The 17,784-nt window shown below is 56.5% G+C and overlaps 2 protein-coding genes across 6 annotated transcripts in view; one reads left to right on the top strand and one right to left on the bottom strand.

Annotated features, from left to right (window-relative positions):
• The window catches only part of VSIR (V-set immunoregulatory receptor), a 28,163-nt gene extending 12,024 nt beyond the window's left edge, over positions 1-16,139 (bottom strand). For all 5 annotated transcript variants that reach the window (XR_004959956.1, XR_004959955.1, XR_004959957.1 and 2 more), the window contains exons 1-3: positions 15,855-16,139; positions 4,718-5,152; positions 3,982-4,038 (exon numbers count right to left, since the gene is read on the bottom strand). Coding sequence is in view for 2 of the 5 variants with exons in the window: in XM_036264539.1 (XP_036120432.1) it covers positions 3,982-4,038; positions 4,718-5,152; positions 15,855-15,936 (574 nt within the window). In the remaining 3 variants the exon portion in view is untranslated. The remainder of the gene's footprint in view (positions 1-3,981; positions 4,039-4,717; positions 5,153-15,854) is intronic.
• Positions 1-17,784, top strand: part of LOC118631996 (cadherin-23-like) — a 71,910-nt gene that overhangs the window by 14,960 nt on the left and 39,166 nt on the right. The window lies entirely within an intron of this gene.

Consider the following 17,784-nt stretch of genomic DNA (forward strand, 5'->3'; position numbering starts at 1 on the left):
AAGTCGACTTCACATTAAAGCAGGCTCCCCTGCAGGTCTTAGTGAGGCTGCATTTCGAGGTGGAATATTGAAAGTAAAAACATTCTCCAATTCAGACATTTGAGTATTTCTAACCGGTCCCAGGCCCTTCCTGGGGCGCGATCAGAGAAGCGGGCTGCAAAGCGCTCTTTTCTAGGCATCGAAGCAGGTCTCCAACTAGTACTGAGTAACTTTTGATGAGGTTAGTTAGGTGCTCATTAATTCCAGCTCCCTGGTGGCCCAACTTCCCGGCCTGACTCCTTTCCCCAGGCAAAGGTCTCCTCTCTGCAGCCTGTCTAGGGGATCAGGACTTGGTTTGCTTATAACCTGGTCTGAGAGTTAAGGCTGGACTGGATGGGTTGGGGGGTGAGGGTGGGTGCCCTCTGAATCCATGGCTCCTCTGCAGAGCCTGGCCTCCCTGCCGCTCCCCGCCCCTCCCCACAAGCATAGCCAGTACTGGGAAGGCAGGCTCCTGCGTAGAGCCATCTGGAGCCAGGCTCATCCTGGGAAGGTGATAAGGCATTGGCAGAGGCAGCTGGCAGGCCTGCATGGAGGCCTGTGCCAGGCCCTTACAGAGCAGGATGGGATGGGAGGGGCCTGCCAGTACCCCATGGGTACAGACAGAGGAGGGAGTTGGGCTGGGCTGCCTGGTTGCCCAGGGAGGGGGCTGGATAAAAGCAAACCAAAACATTCTGCTATGATGAAGGGTAGGGAGGTTGCTACTAGGGGAGGGGACATGGGCTGCTTAGCCCCCTTCCCTGGGGTTGGTGAGAAACCACAACCCCCTAGCAATCTGGGGCTCCTGGGGCACCAACTTCCTTAGTCTCCTTTCTTGTTACCTCCCCTGACCTCAAGCTGACTTGGGCTTTCAGATGATTTCGTAGACTAGCTACGCCACTACTCCCCAGAGATAACACTGGGAGACTGGGGCCGCAGTCAGGGGACGAGAGCTCAGAGCTTCTTGGCAGGACGCATTATCAGCTGACCAGGCACCAGAGCGGGCTGTGGGGCACCTGTCTCTCGGGCAGGGACTGGGATCTTTCCAAAGGTAAGCGGCAGTGGAGAGCAGCACCCAGTGGCGAGCCCTGAGGCCCACGGAGCCCCTGGGTCCCAGGCAAACGTGTCTAACAGAAAACAGGATGTGTCCACCGTCTGCTCCCGTCCACTTGCCGTCCTGCCTCGACACGGGACTGGACGAGTAGACTTCGAAGCCAGGCTAGAATTCTGCATTTGAAGTATTGACAGCCAGCACTTAACACAGCACTTACTCTGTGCCAGGCGTGGTTCTTAGCATTTTACATACAGAACTTCATTTTAGCTCTGTAACAGCCCGGAAAGTAAGTGCAATTATAATCTGTCTGACAGATGAGAAAACCAAGGCACAGAGAGGTTGAGCAACTTGGCTGGTTCCAGGGGCTGTGTCCTTGAGCACTTCACCATACTGCCAGCGGAATAAACTCCACTTTTTAAAACAAGAGTTCACAAAAAATCTGCACTTCTCACTGCTGGGAAGCGCAGTGGCTGTGGCAACCCTGGGCCCTCCTGTCGTGCAGCCGTGGGACCTGCACTCCTAGCCTGGCAGCTGGGTGCTGGCCAGTCCACCCCTCCTAGTGCTTGCTCACCAGCTCCCTGGCCCTGCAGGCACTTGAGTTTTGAACCCTGAATCAGCTCCTTAGGTAACACTGATCTGCCCCCGTTAGTAGGAAAAGGACATACTTGCTCCCATTTCTCAGTGCACACGTGGTACCCCGAGAATGGGCCTGCTGTCCAAACCCCCACACCCCACCCTGAAGTACAGCTGGGTTTCTTCTCGTCTGAGACGACACCGCCATGGTGCCAAGACTCCCCCACAGCTGTGGTCTCCAGACCTCCAGGACCAAGAGTCTGGAAGGGGACTGGAAGGGGACTCCAGAGGTCATCGAAGCCATCTTCCCGCCCCCAGCAGCTGGGAGAAGCAAACATGTCCCTTTGTCTGCAGGGAGCCAGTTAGCTGTGCACAGCGGCTCAGGGAAGCGGGCCGGGTGAGGCTGCACATGCCGTGAGTTAGAGAGGAAGGCAGTGTGACAGCAGAGCCCGGGTGCCCGGCCAAGGAAGCCGGAGCCTCTGGCAGGCAGCTCAAGCTTCTGCCTCACCCCTGCTCTTCTCAGCAGGACCCCAAGATTCCCAAGTGACTTCTGATCCCCTCATTCTCGCAGCTGCTTCTCTAGAGTCGAGATCAAGAAACATGAACCCAATTTCAGCTCCCTCTCCATTTTGCTCCTGCTTTCTGTAGCATCATCCCCTCTGGGTCTCGTTTCTGTCTCCAAAACGTACACAACTAATTTCAGGAAACCGGTGTTGGCAGAGGGGAGGGCAGCCCAGCACCCGGGCAGGGTTTGCAGGCTGACAGTCGGGCACTCCGGCACCTCCTCTTGGCTCTGGGTCTGAGAGACCGGGAGCACGTCCCTTCACCTGCCTGCGCCTGCTTCCCCATCTGTGAAATGGGGACAGCGACGGAAGTGACTGTCTCCGAGGGAGTTCTGCAGGAGCTCTGGAGGAAGAAGTGGGCCGGAGGTTGCTCAGAGTAGAAGGAGCAATGTGGAAGTGGACACTCGGTACCCCCCAGGGCCGCTCACCTCGTCCTGTGCCCAGGCAGCGTGTCTGCACAGTCCTGAGACTGCTGCGTGGGAAGGAAGGAGCCACCCGGGCCCCTCTCCCCCCTCACCAGGGAGTCGCTGGTGGAGGAAGTGAGGACAGTAGTGGCTTGGCCCCGAGTGACATGTGAGCGCTGTGGTGTGCAGGGAGAGGGGCTCCAGCCAGAGTTTAACCCCATGTGGGTCTGCCTCAGACCCAAGTGTATGTTCTAATTTTGTCCCTGGCTAGTCTTTTGTTGTTTAAAAAAAAAAAAAAAAAAGAGTAGTTTGAGTAGGAAGTCTCGGCAGCCTGTGAGTTGGGGTTGGCCGAGGCTCCCATGCCTGGCCTGGTCTTTGCACGCGGGCTCCTGGCGGGCAGAAAGGAGGTCTGCACCTTTGTACTTCCAGGCTCTGGGCAGGGGCTGATCCAGGCTGGATGCCCGGTAGTGCTGATGACTAGAAGGCTGTGGAAGCCAAGGCCCCCTCCTCTCAGAAGAGTGGGGTGCTCCAACGATGTCACCCCTTGCCTGCTGTCTCCAAGCTGCTGGGCATTCCCACCTGGCCTCAGTGCCCAGGTGCCCCTCAGAGCAGTGCCCCGTTACCCCCAGGGCACCTCTCTGGGCAAACAGCAGGTGGCTGGTACCCACTGCACCAGGCATCCCGAGCTGGGAAGAAAGTGAAGTGAGCACAAGGCCAGCTGTGCCACCCTTGTGGCTGTGAGAACTGGGCAAGTCAGGTCACCTCTCGGGGCCTCCGTGTCCATGTACGTAAAGTGAAGATGGTGATGCCTGCTTCACAGTGCTCTTCGGAGAACCCACCGACACGCCAGTACTTGGAAGGGGCTAGCACAGGGCCTGGCACACAGTAGGAGCACCAGGAAAGGCTCTTCTGTCCCCTTCTTGAGCCTCTCCCCTCCCCCCAGCCCCACACACAGAACAAGGAAACTGTAAGTAGCTGAGGACTCCCCACAGCCCTCCAACCTTCCCATGTGGCAGTGGGCTGGTGGACCGGAGGGGAACCCAGTGAAAACAAGCTTAGCAGCCTGTGGTGCCCAGGACCTGTCATGGGGGCACTGGGCCAAGGGTCACCGCCAGGGTACAGGCCGACTCGGGGAGTGAGGAACAAGGACTCTGGGGGCTTGCCCTCTCAGGTGTGGGGCCTTGGAAGGAGAGTGGGCTTCTGAGGGCTGCGGCCCAGTGGCTCGGCTGAAGGAGGAAGCGAAAGGGAGGACAGCAGCAGAAAAGGAGGAGGGGGCTCTGTGGGTGACGAGGTCAGAGTTTAAGATGGGATCTGGGTCCAGGAGGACAGACCAGAACGGAGAACCCAGAGGGACAAGAGGATGGCCCCTTACTTTCACTCTCCTTGGGGGAAGACGGGTATGCGACGCACTTGGATGGTGTTTCATTGCCTGTGGGAGCAAAGAGAAGGTGGGTGGGTTGTTAGGTGGCTGTCAGGCCCAGGAGGCCAGTGAGGCTTGGCCAGGCTGGCGTGTCCCTCTCGTCGCAGCCGCTCATGCTACTGTCCACTTAGTAGCATTGGCACAGGTGGAAACACACACACACACACACACACGTGTGCGCGCACACGCACGCACATTCCCACCATACAGCCGGGCACGCCCTGCTCGTTCTCATGCCGCCGCAGGAGCCTGTGGTACCCGCCCATGCCCACATCTCTGTCCAGTCCGCTGCCCCTTGCACACTCACACACACATATTCCCCAGTAGCCACTCGACCATTCAGCAACTCACACCCACAGTCAGGGTGCTGTCGGGAGCAGTCACATCCCAGCGCAGGTTCAGACACACTCTCCCATCCACAAGGCCCACTGCCGTGCACACCCTCCCTCTGCATCACATCCAGCTGACCAGAGGTGCTTAATACAGCTCCACACGCACGGCCACCGCATCCCACACACACCCCTGCAGCGCTGCTGCCACCATATCGTCAAGTACCCTTCCGCACAGTGTCACACAGCACACACCCCATAGCCATCCTGTCCTTCTCTCGGCTTACCCTTCCAGAGGGCACGCACACCATCCGCACAGGGACCCACCCCCTAAGCTGCCCCGCATAGGAAGTGCTCACCTCTCCGCACCTGCAGCTCCATGGCACCATAGACCCTCTGCTCCAAGTGGTGGTGCTGGATCTCCACCACGAGGCAGCAGTAGAGGCCGTCATCCAGTGGGGTCAAGTGGTGCATGGTGATGGAGAAGTTGCCATGGTGGTCAGCGGTAGACTGAAGCCCATGCTTCCGGGCTATATCCTGGCTGGTGTTGGCGGCCTGGTGGCCACCGTGGTGCAGGTGAAGGTCCTGGGACGTGAGGTTGCGGATAGGCTGGCGGCTGGAACAGGCCTGCACCTCGCCCCGAGAGCTGCGGTACCATGTCTTGTAGAAGGTCACGTCGTGCCCTTTGGCCACGGAGCCCAAGCCCAAGATTCTGCAGGTGAGGGTGACGTTCTGCCCCTCGGGACACACATACAGGGAATACGGTGTGGCGACCTTGAAGGCTGTCACCAAACCTGCTCAAAGAGATGAGAAGCTGTCACCTGCCCGAACCAGTGCCCCTCTCCGTGTCTGAGGCTCCAAGGTTGTGGGTTCCCTAGCCACAGGCCCCGGGCGAGTCAGCTGCCCTCCCTGAACCTTCAGCTGTTCATGAACCCAGCCCCATCCCAGACTTTGTGGGAGGAGCCATGGGTGATTCCCCAGCTGGGGGATCCCCCCCCACCCCAGGGATACTGACTGAGGAGTAGGAGCAACTCCAGGCAGGTGGCAGGCTGACCCCAGCCAGCATGTGTCCATCTCCAGGGTGGAGCATACGCCACGCTCCAGCTCCCACCACCACCAATGCAGGCACTGTGGCTCTGCCCACGGCTGGTCCTCGGTACCTCTGGCCTCCATGCCCAGCACAGTGGGGCAGCACAGTGGGGCGGGAGTCAGGAGAGGAAGCAGAAAGACTGTGTGGGAACCGCAGCCCTTTGCCCTGGACCACTCTTCTGGGGACCATCAATACCTCTGACCCTTCCAACTCCTGAGGCCAGAGTGCCTTCCCACCTCCTCGGTCCGTGAGGTGATGTCAGGAAAAGAAACACAGGGCACCGGCTGGGGAGGTGCTGGTGGAAGCTGCCTCGCAAGGCCTGTGGGAGGCGCTACATCTCATCTACGTGCTGAACACATGGCCTCCCCTTGGGAGCTTACAACCTAGGTGGCAGACAGGGCCTGCCTTCGCAACAAAGTAACCCCATTGGCTGAAGGACAAACTGGTGCCAACCTCAGGGCACTTGGAGGCCAGAGGACATAGCCCTCCTGGGGATGGTCAGGGCCTTTGAGGTGGATGAACAGATAGGGGTTCAGCAAGCAGAGAGGCTGCTCTGGGCCAGGTGGTGGGGAAGCTGGAAAACGCAAGGTGTCTCAGGGACAGATACCAGGAATGCATAAAGGGCCATCTCACCCATGTACCTGCCTGCCACCCAGCCTCCTTAGAAATATTTTCTAGCTCATTTTGTTTTCAGTAACCAGTGATGTAACCCCTGGTCCTCTTTACCTGACTCTAACTCTTCAGCCTTTTTTTTTATCCTCACCTGAGGACATTTTCCCATTTTTTGTTCAGATAGAGTGGGAGGGAGAGGGAGGAAGAGAGAGAGAAAGAGAAACATGGACGTGAAAGGGACACATAGAGTGGCTACCACCCACACAACCCAACCAGGGCCGGGGACAAACTGCCACCGAGGTATGTGCCCTTAGCGGGAACCGAACCCGGGTCTCTCTGGACCGCAGGCCAACGCTCTAACCACTGAGCCAAACTGGCCAGCCAACCCTTCAGCCTTTAACTGTGTTGACCCTTAAAAGCACTGGCCCTTGCAACAGAATGTCAGCGCTGGAGTCCTGGCTCCTCTGTCTAGCTGTCTGAGCCTCAGTTTCCTTGTGTGTGCAAAGAGAAAAATATCACCTACAACACACAGTTGTGAAAGGGCCGAAGGAGGGAAAGCTGAGAACACAAGATGTGAGCTCCAATAACAATGATTATTATGCGATAGTGGTATTTTTACTTCAATTGGCATCTCAGGGGCAGTTGTAGGTCAGGCAGACAAGGAAGGAAAGTTTGGAAATATGTACAGAACCACACGGGTATGTCCTTTTCATGGTTGGACCAGCCTGCCTTGGAGTCCAGTAACTGTGAGTTAGACTCTGAGCCTTGGAGTCCTCATTGTAAAACAAAAACCAAAAATCTACCTGCTGGAGCTGAGGCAAGAATTACACAGAATTCACATGAAATGCTCTGAAAATGCCTCGCTGGGAGTTGGTGCTTGATGCATGGAAGTTAGAAGGGTCTCTAATTCATTTCAGCAATTGAAGAAACAGTCCCTAGGAGTAAAAAATAGTTCTGTACAATAGAATGGATGCACTAGCTTTGAAGTCTTTTACACTATGGTGTGAATGACTGATAACAGCTTGTGATCCAATCTTGGAACCCAGCATATTTAGAAGCAGAGTGTGGGGAGGCAGTAAGGCCATGGCCCCAAAGAATATGTCTGCAAGTGTGGAGTTTTAGGCCCCAGAAGACAAGGAAGACAGAACACACTAGAGCCTCCCAGTCACCACCCACAAGTGAGAGGGAGCCATGTCTGGGAGCCCCAGATTTAAAGAAAGTCATTGCTAAGGTGAGCAGAGATTTCAGAACTTCTTTGGCAAAGGCTAGTCTCCTTTTCAGGCAGAAACACAGAGGTTCAGAAGGGGAAGTGGTCTGCCTGAAGTTCCAGAGTGTGTGAATTCAGAACCTGGAGGTGGGGGCTTCAGGTAAAGCGGGATCCAGTTAGAACTGGAAGAAACAGACTGTATAGTGTGCCGTGCTAAGTGCTTTATGGGCATGTCTAACAACCCCATAAGATGGGTGTTGGATATTTTTCCTGTTTCACTGATAAGGCACAGGGATATTAAGTAACTCCCTAAAGATCACACAGCCAATACGTACAAGAGCCAGAATTAAATTCAGGCAATTAGACACTATACTGGGGGGATGGGGATTCAGAAACTGACAGCCCACAGGCCACATCTAGCCTCTAGGCATATTTTATTTGACCTTCAAAGTATTTTACATTTGTTTAAGATTGCCAGCATTTAAAAACCAGAACTTTGATATGAAAATTATGACTCTTAGCCTCTTTGAAAATCAGAAGATTAACACAAAACAGCTTTCCCACAAGTTGTTGTCAGCTAGAGCTGAGCAACAGCCTCCTGTTCAGGGGTTCACTGGTACCCCCGTTAGCCAGTCTCCACTGCTCCCTGATGTTATACCTGGCCTGCTTCACTCTCTCACCACATTTGCTTGGCCCCAGGGACATTTGACTTTGTGACCAATGAGTATGGCTCCTTGGGCTAGCCGGTGAGGGACTCTACTGCCCAAGCCCATCACCCTACAGGTGTGACCCTCAAGCTCAGAGAAGAGATGGTCCACCCACAGTCCCTAGCAGAAGTCTGGCAGCGCAGGGACTAACCAAGCCTCCTCCAACTGCCAACCCATTGCTCTTACCCCCCAGCAGACCTGATGGAGGAGGAGCCCCAGATACCCTGGCTGTGCCCCGACTATCCCTGCCAGCCTGGGTAGTCTGTGTGGGGTGGGTATGACCTCAGAACTGTGGCTGTGCCAGTACATAGAAGTGGGGGTGGCTTGGGAAAGGACCTTCCCGGGAGACTGAAACCTACCACAGAGTGGACCTGGACTTACCTCTGCCCTGTGCACCCCCCGTCCCCAGCAGGCCATGTGGTGGCTCCCACCAGCTCCTCTCCCAGCTGGTGCCCTGTGTTCCCTTTCCCCAGCATCACCTCAAGCCCCAGAGCTACCCCAAGGCTGGGAGCTGAATCTAGACCCAGCAGCATTCACAGGGGCGCACAGTGGGGCTCTCAGGAGGGCTGGCTCAGAGGTGTTGGGGTGCACATCTGAGGGGTGCAGGGGACAGGCAGAGCAGAGGTGGGAGCAAGAAGTGGAGCTCAAAGCTGAGCCAGGTGGGGACTGGAAGGGACGGGTGTGGATGGGTGGGGCTGAAATGTAGGCCAGGTGGAGCTGGCTTGTGGCAGGGTGGGGCGGGGTAGGAGCCAGCATCAGGACCTCCAGTGGGGGCGCAGGCCCGGAGCCCAAACAGCAGTGGTGGGGATGACCACAGAATGTCCCCAACAGCAGTGGGTGGGGCTTTTCAGCCCTAGAGGCAGTTTCCTTGACAACCAGGAGGGGAGCACAGAGAGAACTGGGGTTCAGAGACCGTGGGGGGAGGGGCATTGCTCAATCCCCAAGCTCTCACAGGCTCCAGAAGAAACTTCCTCTTTTAGAAAAAAGGAGAAGCTAGGATTAAGGTCTGGAAGGCTGTGTTCATTTCAACAAAAGAGCCAGATAGTGTTTTGCCCTGAGGAGAGAAAACTTCCCATTTGTTTTGCCTGAGATTCAAGCCGGATCAAGGTCCAAGGCAGCCTGTCCTTGGGAGGACACACAAGGGCACAGTGTTGGGAAGGTAGCGCGTGTGCCCCACGCCGTTCAAAGCTGCGCGTGCGCACGTGTGTTACTGGGGAGACTTTACATATTTATATGCATACAGCCAGCTGGAATTACAATTATGTGGCAGGAGGATGTTGCTTATTGTCATAAGCAGATCCTTTTGGACACCTGGGTCATTGTCAGAGACTGGGGACCGTGGGTGGGGAGGAAGGCCCCTGGCTCCAGGGTGGCGGAGATCACCTCGGACAGGAAAATGACCTGAGGCTGAGCCTGTGCCCAGGTGGGGACCATCTAGTCATTGTGCTCCCTTTGGGGCCCAGGCCCCTACCTGCCACTGGGTAAGCAGGTGCAAGCACCTGGAGGAAGAATGCTGTGAGCCTGGACAACTCCCGGTCTCAGGAGTAAAACCTTAGTCTGGACAGTCAGATCCCTGGGCCCCTGTCCCCACATAGCCATGTCCCCACTGTGTGCCCTTGGGCCGGTCCACTTCTTCTCTGGACCTCCCCTTTCTTCATCTTGAGAAGATTCCCCAAGTTCCTAGGCCCCCTCCAGCTCTGAAAGCCTGCAGCAGGGGGGAAGGGCTGCCTTTCTTTAGGGCAAGAAATGGGCCACAAAGGTGACCACAGGTGTTCACCTGTGATCACTTGTGTTAGGATTTGTGAGCACTTCGTACTCATCTCATTTAATTCTCATAACACCCCCTGATGTAAGTATTAGTACCCCCATTTTAAAGATGAGGAAACAGACTCAGAGGAGTCAAGCCACTTGCCCAAGGCCACAGAGCCCCATGTGGCTGAGCTGGTATGCACACCTTGGATACACCAGACTGCCGGCCAGAAGAGCCCCCATCCCTCCAGTGGACGGGGCCGACATCATCCTCCAGCTACTTGGAGCGAAGACTCAGCTTTCCACACAGCCATCCTTGCTCTGACTCAGGCCGAAACTGAAAACATTGTGCTTGCATTCCACAGATATTTACCAAGGTCCTGACATGAGCCAGGCCCAAGGCAGAGAGCATGGGAGTAGTGTTCCATAAGGGACATCCACTCAGAACTTTGTTCTGCTGCTGCTGCTTCCCAGCGGGGGACCCTCAGCCACAGGGGTGCTCATCCTCTAGTAAAGGTTCTATTCCACTACAGGAGGAGGGACCTCTTGTCTGGCTGCATGTCTCCGTGACCTTCACCTCTTTCCACCCAGCAGGGGCCTCGTGAAACCCTGTGGGCGTGCACGGGATGGGATGTGTGGGTGTGGACAAGTTGTGTATTTTCCCTGATGTGGCATCAGCGTAGCTCACAGTTGCTAAGGCAACGCCCCAACTTTTGGAGGTGGGTCCCTATCTTGACTGGTTGGGCCAGAGGCCCCACCCAAACAGCTGAACTCCGTCCAGCTGCTAGGGCTTCTAAGCAAACAATCACTGATCACCTGCGGTTACTGCCCTGCGTGAGATGCAAAATGCCAGGTCCTCACTCAGAGGGGAACCCAAACAGACATGGACCTGGACTGCTTGCCTGCCCTGTCCCCGTCCCCCAGTATTCAGGAAGGGTGTAGGGAAAAGCTAGGCTCCTTCTTCATCCAGATGCAGAGCACAGAGGGAAACAGAGGCAAGGACCAGTCAGGACTGAGTCTCCAGCACTAAGCTCCAGGATGTGCCCCTGGGAGAGAGGCTGAGGGCCTGAAGCCAGCAGGTCCGCCCCTGGGGCTCTGTGGCCAGCGTGGACAAAGGGCATCTCAGATGTGTTTATTGATACCTCCCCCCGCAGGAAGTGTCCATTCACATCGGACCAAGGAGTCCGGGAAGGGGAAGCCAGGCTCTATTGGAGGAAGCAGCACTTCCAGCACCTTGGGAAAGCATCCATGCATCCGGGGCTGGCGGCTGGATAGCAGCACACCTCCCCGGGGAGGGCCTGGGCAGCTGGCCTGAGACCCTGCCCGTGGATGCTTCTCTGGATGACTCCTCCCTAGCTCCCCCAGGCCCTCCCTGAGGATGACTGTATGCAGCCCAGACTACCAGCTCCAGCCAGCTGCCCTCAAGATCCTTTGCTATGAAGACTTCCCAAGGCTCAGGTTCAAGTCTTTGTGCCCTGCCCTCAGCGCAGGAGGCTCATGGGGTAGTAGCAGCTGGTGCTTACTCTGTGCCGGGCATTATTCTAATCACATGGATTCGCTTGTTTAATCCTCCTCCGTTTTACAGGTGAGGAGACCGAAGCACAGAGAGGTGAAGTAAGTTGCACAGAATCTCATGTAAAGAAAGTGGTGGTGCGAGGATGTGAACCCAGGTGGTCTGACCCAGCAAAGGCAGGACTACCCTCTAGAGGGTAGAGCCAGGGGCTGACTGGAGGCCCCACCTCCTTGCTGCATATGGACAGGGGCCTGACCCAAGACGACCTAGCTTGCTTAGGCCCTGCCAGTGAGGCTGCAAATTCCCTCTCCTTCTCCCCCTGTGCTTATTAGGGTGGCTAGTTGGTCCTAGCATAGGGGAGGATGCGGCTGGAGCAGCTCTATTCATGTGAGGAAGGCAACAGGGCTGGGAGAATGGGGGCTGGAAGAAGCCTGGAGAGACTGAATCTGCACTGGCCTCCCCCAATCCCCATGCCCCCCCAAACCCCATGCTCCCCCCCCCCCCCCCGAGAGCTGCCTCCAGCTAAGCTCCTTCCAGAGGTGAGCCTGCTTCTGAGCTGGTGGGGAGGAGCTGCCAACCTTTCCAGCACAAGTGGTTTTGACTTCACATTAGATACATCGAATCACACAGAGAGGTCATTCCTTTTTCAGTTCTCTTTCTGTCCTGATTATATCAAAGAGAAAGTTCCAGTCTGATGCCAATAGGTCTTCAAAATACCTGTCACTTGCAGGGCTCCTTTAGTTTTGGTTTGTTTGGGGGGTTGTTTTTGTTTTGTTTTTTGCAAAGGACAGCAGGTTTCAGGTTGGAGCCTTCACAGGCTAGAGTTCCAACTAGAATTTAATACCCTTATTTGGTCTTTCTATTATATACTTTTATGATTTTATTCTATTTATGGCAAGTGATACTGGCTTCCCATTTATGGCAGTGATATAAAGTTTCCTTTTAAAATCTATTTACTTAAGTAAAAGAACTTGTAGATTTAAAGAAAAAATAAGTGTAAAGATGATAGACCGACACTGCAGAAATCCCAGAGATGATGAGGAATGACTGAAGCCCAGGAAACACTGTCACAGAGCCACCCTTCAGGAGGGAGTGGGCAGCCTCGCTGGGACCACGTCACCAGGCCTGCCCACGGGTCCTGTCAACGGGTATGTACATTCATGGTCCCACCATGAGTGAGCAGCAGAGGCAGGACTTGACCCCATGTCCCCATGGGGGATGAGATCCTTTGTAGGAGGGGTAAAGGAACTGGGCTTGCTTAATCAGTAATTACTGAATTACTGCATGATGGTGGCCACTGTCTGTCTTTCTGGGGATGCTCAGCCAAAGCAAATAGATGAACGTAAAGATCAGTTGCAAGAAAGACCCCCACTGAGTTAAGCAAACCCTGAGCCCAACTTGCCATCTCGGGGGGACTTTAGGAGAAGCCACAGGCACCTCCATGGGCATTTCAGACTCTGAGCGCCTACGTTGCTGCAGGGGCTAGACCCAGCCTGTGTATCCATCAGGCCTCCGGTCCCAGTGAAACAAGGCAGTGCCTCCCCATGCCCAGGTCACCCCACAGGGCCCTGTAGGCAGCAAGGAGCTCAGAGCAGAGCCATTGGCACGTGGCCTCCAGAACCCAAGAAACAGCATAATACTGCACCACATTCACAGTGCCAGGCGCTGTGCAAATATTTGTGCACTGACTTGGCACAGCAACCCTCTGAGGGAGTACTGTCATCACCGCCACCTGAGAGATGAGGGAACCTGCTCAGGGATGCTGAGTAACTTATCCAAAGTCACAGAGCAGTAAGTGGCATCTTGGGATCTGAACCTAGGCTGACTGACTCCTAAAGCCAACTGTTAAGTAGCAGAGCCACAGGGAAGCCCTGGCATTCAGGGCTCACACTACAGGTCCTTGCTCTGCTGCTCCTGCACTGGGTGCTACAGGACGTCCCCATGCAGCTAAGGGGACCCGGGGGTCCTTCGGAAGCTGCTTTGCCGATCCCCAGCTCACTGTCCCCTGGTGAGGCCAGACTGCTCCGGAATGAATAGTTGACCTAAAGCCTGGAGCCTCGAGCTCAGGAGGTGGGGCTCAGTCAGTGCTGGTTGGAAGGGGAGCTGCCAGCAGGCCCCGTGTGTGCGCGTACAGGAGGGAGCCTCTTTCAGGCCCCAGCACAGCACCTCCCCCCTGACCTCTCCACGGAGGTCAGGCCCCAGCAGGGAACTTCTGCCCTGCTTGGAGACAAACAGGAGCAGCCAGCCCAGCTCAGAGAGGGACCCCCAGTACTGTGGGATGCCCCTGGCATTGGGTAGATGTTCTCTCATGCCAATGGGCTGGCCTAAAGATTGTTTCTCACCACCCCCACAGCCTCTGGGCGAGGGCCGCAGATTTCCTAAGAGTTGACCATTGCTGCAAAAGACGCTTGCGCCATGGAGTTACTCAGCAGGCCCGGCAGCAGTGTTTACCTGGAAGGGAAGGTGTGTCTCTTCCTCCAGGCCCCTCCATGTGCTAGTCCCAGAGTTTGGGACTCCTAGGTCACCTATGAGGACCTGGCAAGGCCAGTACTTGCATAGGTCCAGGAATGCCTATAGGGAAAGGAGGGGCTCGGCCACCCTTTGGCCTGCTGGGTCCTGGTTCCCTCAGTGCCTTCCTCCAGCCATGTCACCCTGAGCCAGACCCAGGAAAGGGGCATCTTCACCCTGGGCTCCTGAGCACCATACTCTCCACCACCATTCTCCTGGGTGATGGCCCAACTGCAGAGCTAGAGAACAGACCTGCACCAGCCCCCTCCACCTGACCTTCTCAGACATGAGGACTCTGACTTGAACAATCCTGCCTGGGAACCTCCTGGGGGAGCCTAGCACCTTAGCTGGATGGTAAGCAGGTCTTTCCAACTCATGGATGCTCCTGACCACACCTGCAACCCGGCCTCCCATCTGGCATCTCCCTGCGCACTGTGCTGGGCAGTAGGGTGAATCTTCAGTAGCATGCCCATATTGCAGTAAAGAATTCTGCGTCTCGGGGTGGTGCAGCACTAAGACTCCTGTCTGTGGAAAGCTGCGTCGAGCCCTAATGATCTCCCCGAGCTGGGCCCAGGAAGAGACGGAGTACCAAGCTGTTTGAGTAGCCGCCACCTCTGGGGTGAAGGCTCCTGGCTCTGCAGCCAATATGGAGCAAGGGGCTCTGCAAGCTAGGTCTCTAAGCCCTCATTCTCTAGAACTCAGTTTCCCAAACCGAGGCTGCTGAACAGAGAACAGCCCAGGCAGGGGAGGGCAGGGGAGGGCAGGGAGGGGGAAGAAAACAGGAGGGCTTCTCGGAGTCACTTGGAGAAGATGGAACAAAGCAGGTAAAGTAAGGGGCCCCTTCCTGCCTGCCACCATCCTCTGCCCCTTCTGGAAGCCATGTCCTGACATGAGCCATGGCTTCAGTGTCAAGACTGCCCCCACCCCCACTGTCTCCCCAGGATGGAGTATCCAGGCTGGAGTGTAGGCAGCTCTGTCTATGGGCTCCCTCCGTGTCAGAGGGCTTGGCCAGCGTCCCAGTACTGAGATATGCTGCCCGCAGGCACCCATTTGTTTTCCAGGTTCAGCTCCTCCTCTGCCTCTAGCCCTGTCCTTCCCCTTCTTCTCTTTTCTCCTCCTGACCCACCCATTGGGTCTCTGTGCCAAGCTCCCCACCTCCCTCCTGCCTCCCTCTGACTCCTTGCATGACTCACACTTTCCCTGGGCCCTCCCCATAAAGTTTAGTTCCACGGGCTGCCTCAGCCCCTCTTCCCGAGAGATCCAGCCTCTTCAGTTCTGGGCAGGCAAAAACCGGAGGCCAGGCTATGGGTACTAGGACCCCTGCCCTCCCCCCAGGAGCTCCTGGGTCCTGACCAGGATATCGCCTGGGCTGTGACAGTTTGGACTTTGAAAGAGGAGAGTGGCACCTCCTCGTGTAGGGCTTCTGTGTTTGAGCTGAGGCCAGAAGAATGCCATAAGTTACCCTGGGACCCAGAAGGCATCAAGGCCAAGCTAGAAGTGTCCCACATTCTCCCCAGTGCCCCACCTGGGTCCCTGAGCTCAGCTTCTCTAGGATGCCAGGAATCAGCTGACCACTCAACTCTCAGCCATCAGACCTCAGGATACAGACAATGGTGCCCACGTCTGGGAGTGGACCAGTACCCACACTGACCAGTGCCCAGCAAGGCTGGACCAGGAGTGTCGCCAGGGGACAGGGCACAGGCTGAGTACCACACCCCCTGCACCCTGTGAGATCCTGGAACCCTGAGGCAGCAGGGGCAGGGAGATGCCACAGATGTCCACTAGAACACACTGGAGCTATCCCCACAATGCCCATCCCCTGTTCTGCAGAAGCTACTCTCGCCCTGGGCCCTCCGGGCAGGGAAGTTAGATGGGCAGCTGCTTGGGCAGCTGTCAGAGCATAGAAATGTACCCACTGCCTAGCCAGAGCACTTGGCAGAGGCGCTGCTGCCCCCTGCCAAGCGGTCCCAGCAGCGTCCCTGCATGGGGGTGGGCAGCACAGCGCGCTGAAGGGGGCTCCCAGGGTGCCCATCAGGCCTGAGACCCCCTCACCCCACCCGCTGTGTTCTCCCTGTGCCCTGCCCAAATGCTTGGGCTCTGTCAACCTTACCTCGGGAGGCAGCCAGGAAGAGAGCAAGGAGCACAGGCCCCCAGCGCCGGTCGCCAGCCTCCAGGACTGGGGGGAAGCCCATGTCACCGTCGGGTCGGGCGCGAGCGGCTGGGTGGAGTGCGTCTGGGGCAGCCCAGCAGAAGCGGGCTGCGGACACACGGCGAACTCTTGGTAGCGGAGGGCAGGCGAGCAACCTCCCGGCGAGTGAGTGAAGTGAGTTCCCGGAGCGCCAGCAAGTGAAAGCAGCCAGCGCCTGCGAGCCTCCTGCTCAGCACCCGCTCCCCTCGGCAGCGCCCCCCGGAGGCCAGGGGGGGCACTGCTCCCAAGTGCCCAGTGGGCGGGGCTTCCAGCCGACTTACACCGTAGGGGAGCCAGTCAGTGACTCAGGGAGTCAGTTAGCTCCACTTGATCGCCAGTTTGAAGCCTTTTCCACTCTCCCCCCTTCCTCTTGGAGAGGATCGGTATTGGTGCACAGCCTGTGAAGTATGTCTGTGTGTAACTTAGCGTGATACAGAATCATCACGGATTGTGTCTGCCCTTACCACCAGCCTTTGAGTTGTCTGGGGGCAGGGGCCTGTCCCCTACATCCTCCAGCCCAGCCCAAGGCCTGGGATGTGACAAGCACTCGCAGTTGTGGAATGAATGAATGAAAACAATCTAACTTTGGAGCAGACTTGACTGTAGATTCCAGAGCCTGCAACACCCTCGTATACATGCACACTGCACACGGACATGGCTCGGGTGCAGGAGCACACAGCAGGCTGGGCACATTCGTACACTAGGATACACGTATGTGTGTGTGCAACATCTGGTCGTGTGTCCCTTAGAAAATCATCAGTGCTCCTCTCCCCCGAGGCCCCAGCTTCCCTTCCCACTTTACCCATCTCACTAGCTGTGCCTGGACATTCTCAGGACACACACACACACCCTGCTAGTGCTCTGCTCTTGCACCCAACTCAGCACACTGGCCACACTGGCCATGTCTCTCTCCTCTCCTCCAAAACTTCTCATCCCTCAGGGCTCAACTCAAGCCCATCCTTCACCAAGTACTCTGAACCTCTGAGCGTCCCCTCTCCAGGCTTTATATCCACACCCCTTCAGCTATCACACCAGGCCTGGTTACCAACCAGTCGATCTCATCTGGGCTCATCTGCCCTTCTAAGCTAGACCATGAGCTGTGGGAGATGAGAGCCTCTCCTTGATGTTCCCGAGTCCCTGGCAGAAAACTGGGCTTGGAGAGTGTGTTTCATGCACTTTTGTCTGAATGGGCAAACCGGCGAATAAGTGAGTGATTTCCTAAATGGAGGAGTGGAGGCAACAGTGGCTAGGGCCAGGGATTAGAAGGGGGGAGGGCACGGCCATTGTACCAGTTTACCCAGCCTGGCTGAAGCTTCCAGGTGCTTTGCTGGCTCATTAGGGGTCTTGAGCTCCCAGGCAACTCCCAGGCTGAAGGACAGAGGACAGCCAGCGTGCGTCTGGGTTGGGAACCATGGTAGAGGGACTCAGGAGTAGCCAGGAATCTGGGTGCCCTGATAAAGTCAGAGGCTCTCTAAGAGCGCTCAGCCCTCGCTGCTGGAGCAGGGAAGGCTGCAACAGAGCTAGCGTGAGTGTCATACTAGTTAGGCGACTTTGTGTCGGCCCAGCCCCCTGGCGCCAGGGAATCTCCCTGGGATGGGAGGCCCAGAGACTGCCAGGACATAACAGCTCCTTGATCCTGATCCTGATCTATGATCCACTTCAGGAGACAGCCCAGGGTCCTTTCTGCTGGCAGAGGGGAGCTCTTCCACCCAGAGCAGGGGCAAAGCCTGTTGAAGTCAGGTACGAAAGTGCCATCGTCTGGCAGAGGTGGGGTCCTTCAAGGGTGAGACCCTGGAGCACCTGCCCCCACCACTCTCCATTTGTTCCTGGCCTGACCTTGCCCAAACCACCC

This window comes from Molossus molossus, unplaced genomic scaffold (assembly GCF_014108415.1).
Source record: "Molossus molossus isolate mMolMol1 unplaced genomic scaffold, mMolMol1.p scaffold_m16_p_17, whole genome shotgun sequence".
NCBI lineage: Eukaryota > Metazoa > Chordata > Mammalia > Chiroptera > Molossidae > Molossus > Molossus molossus.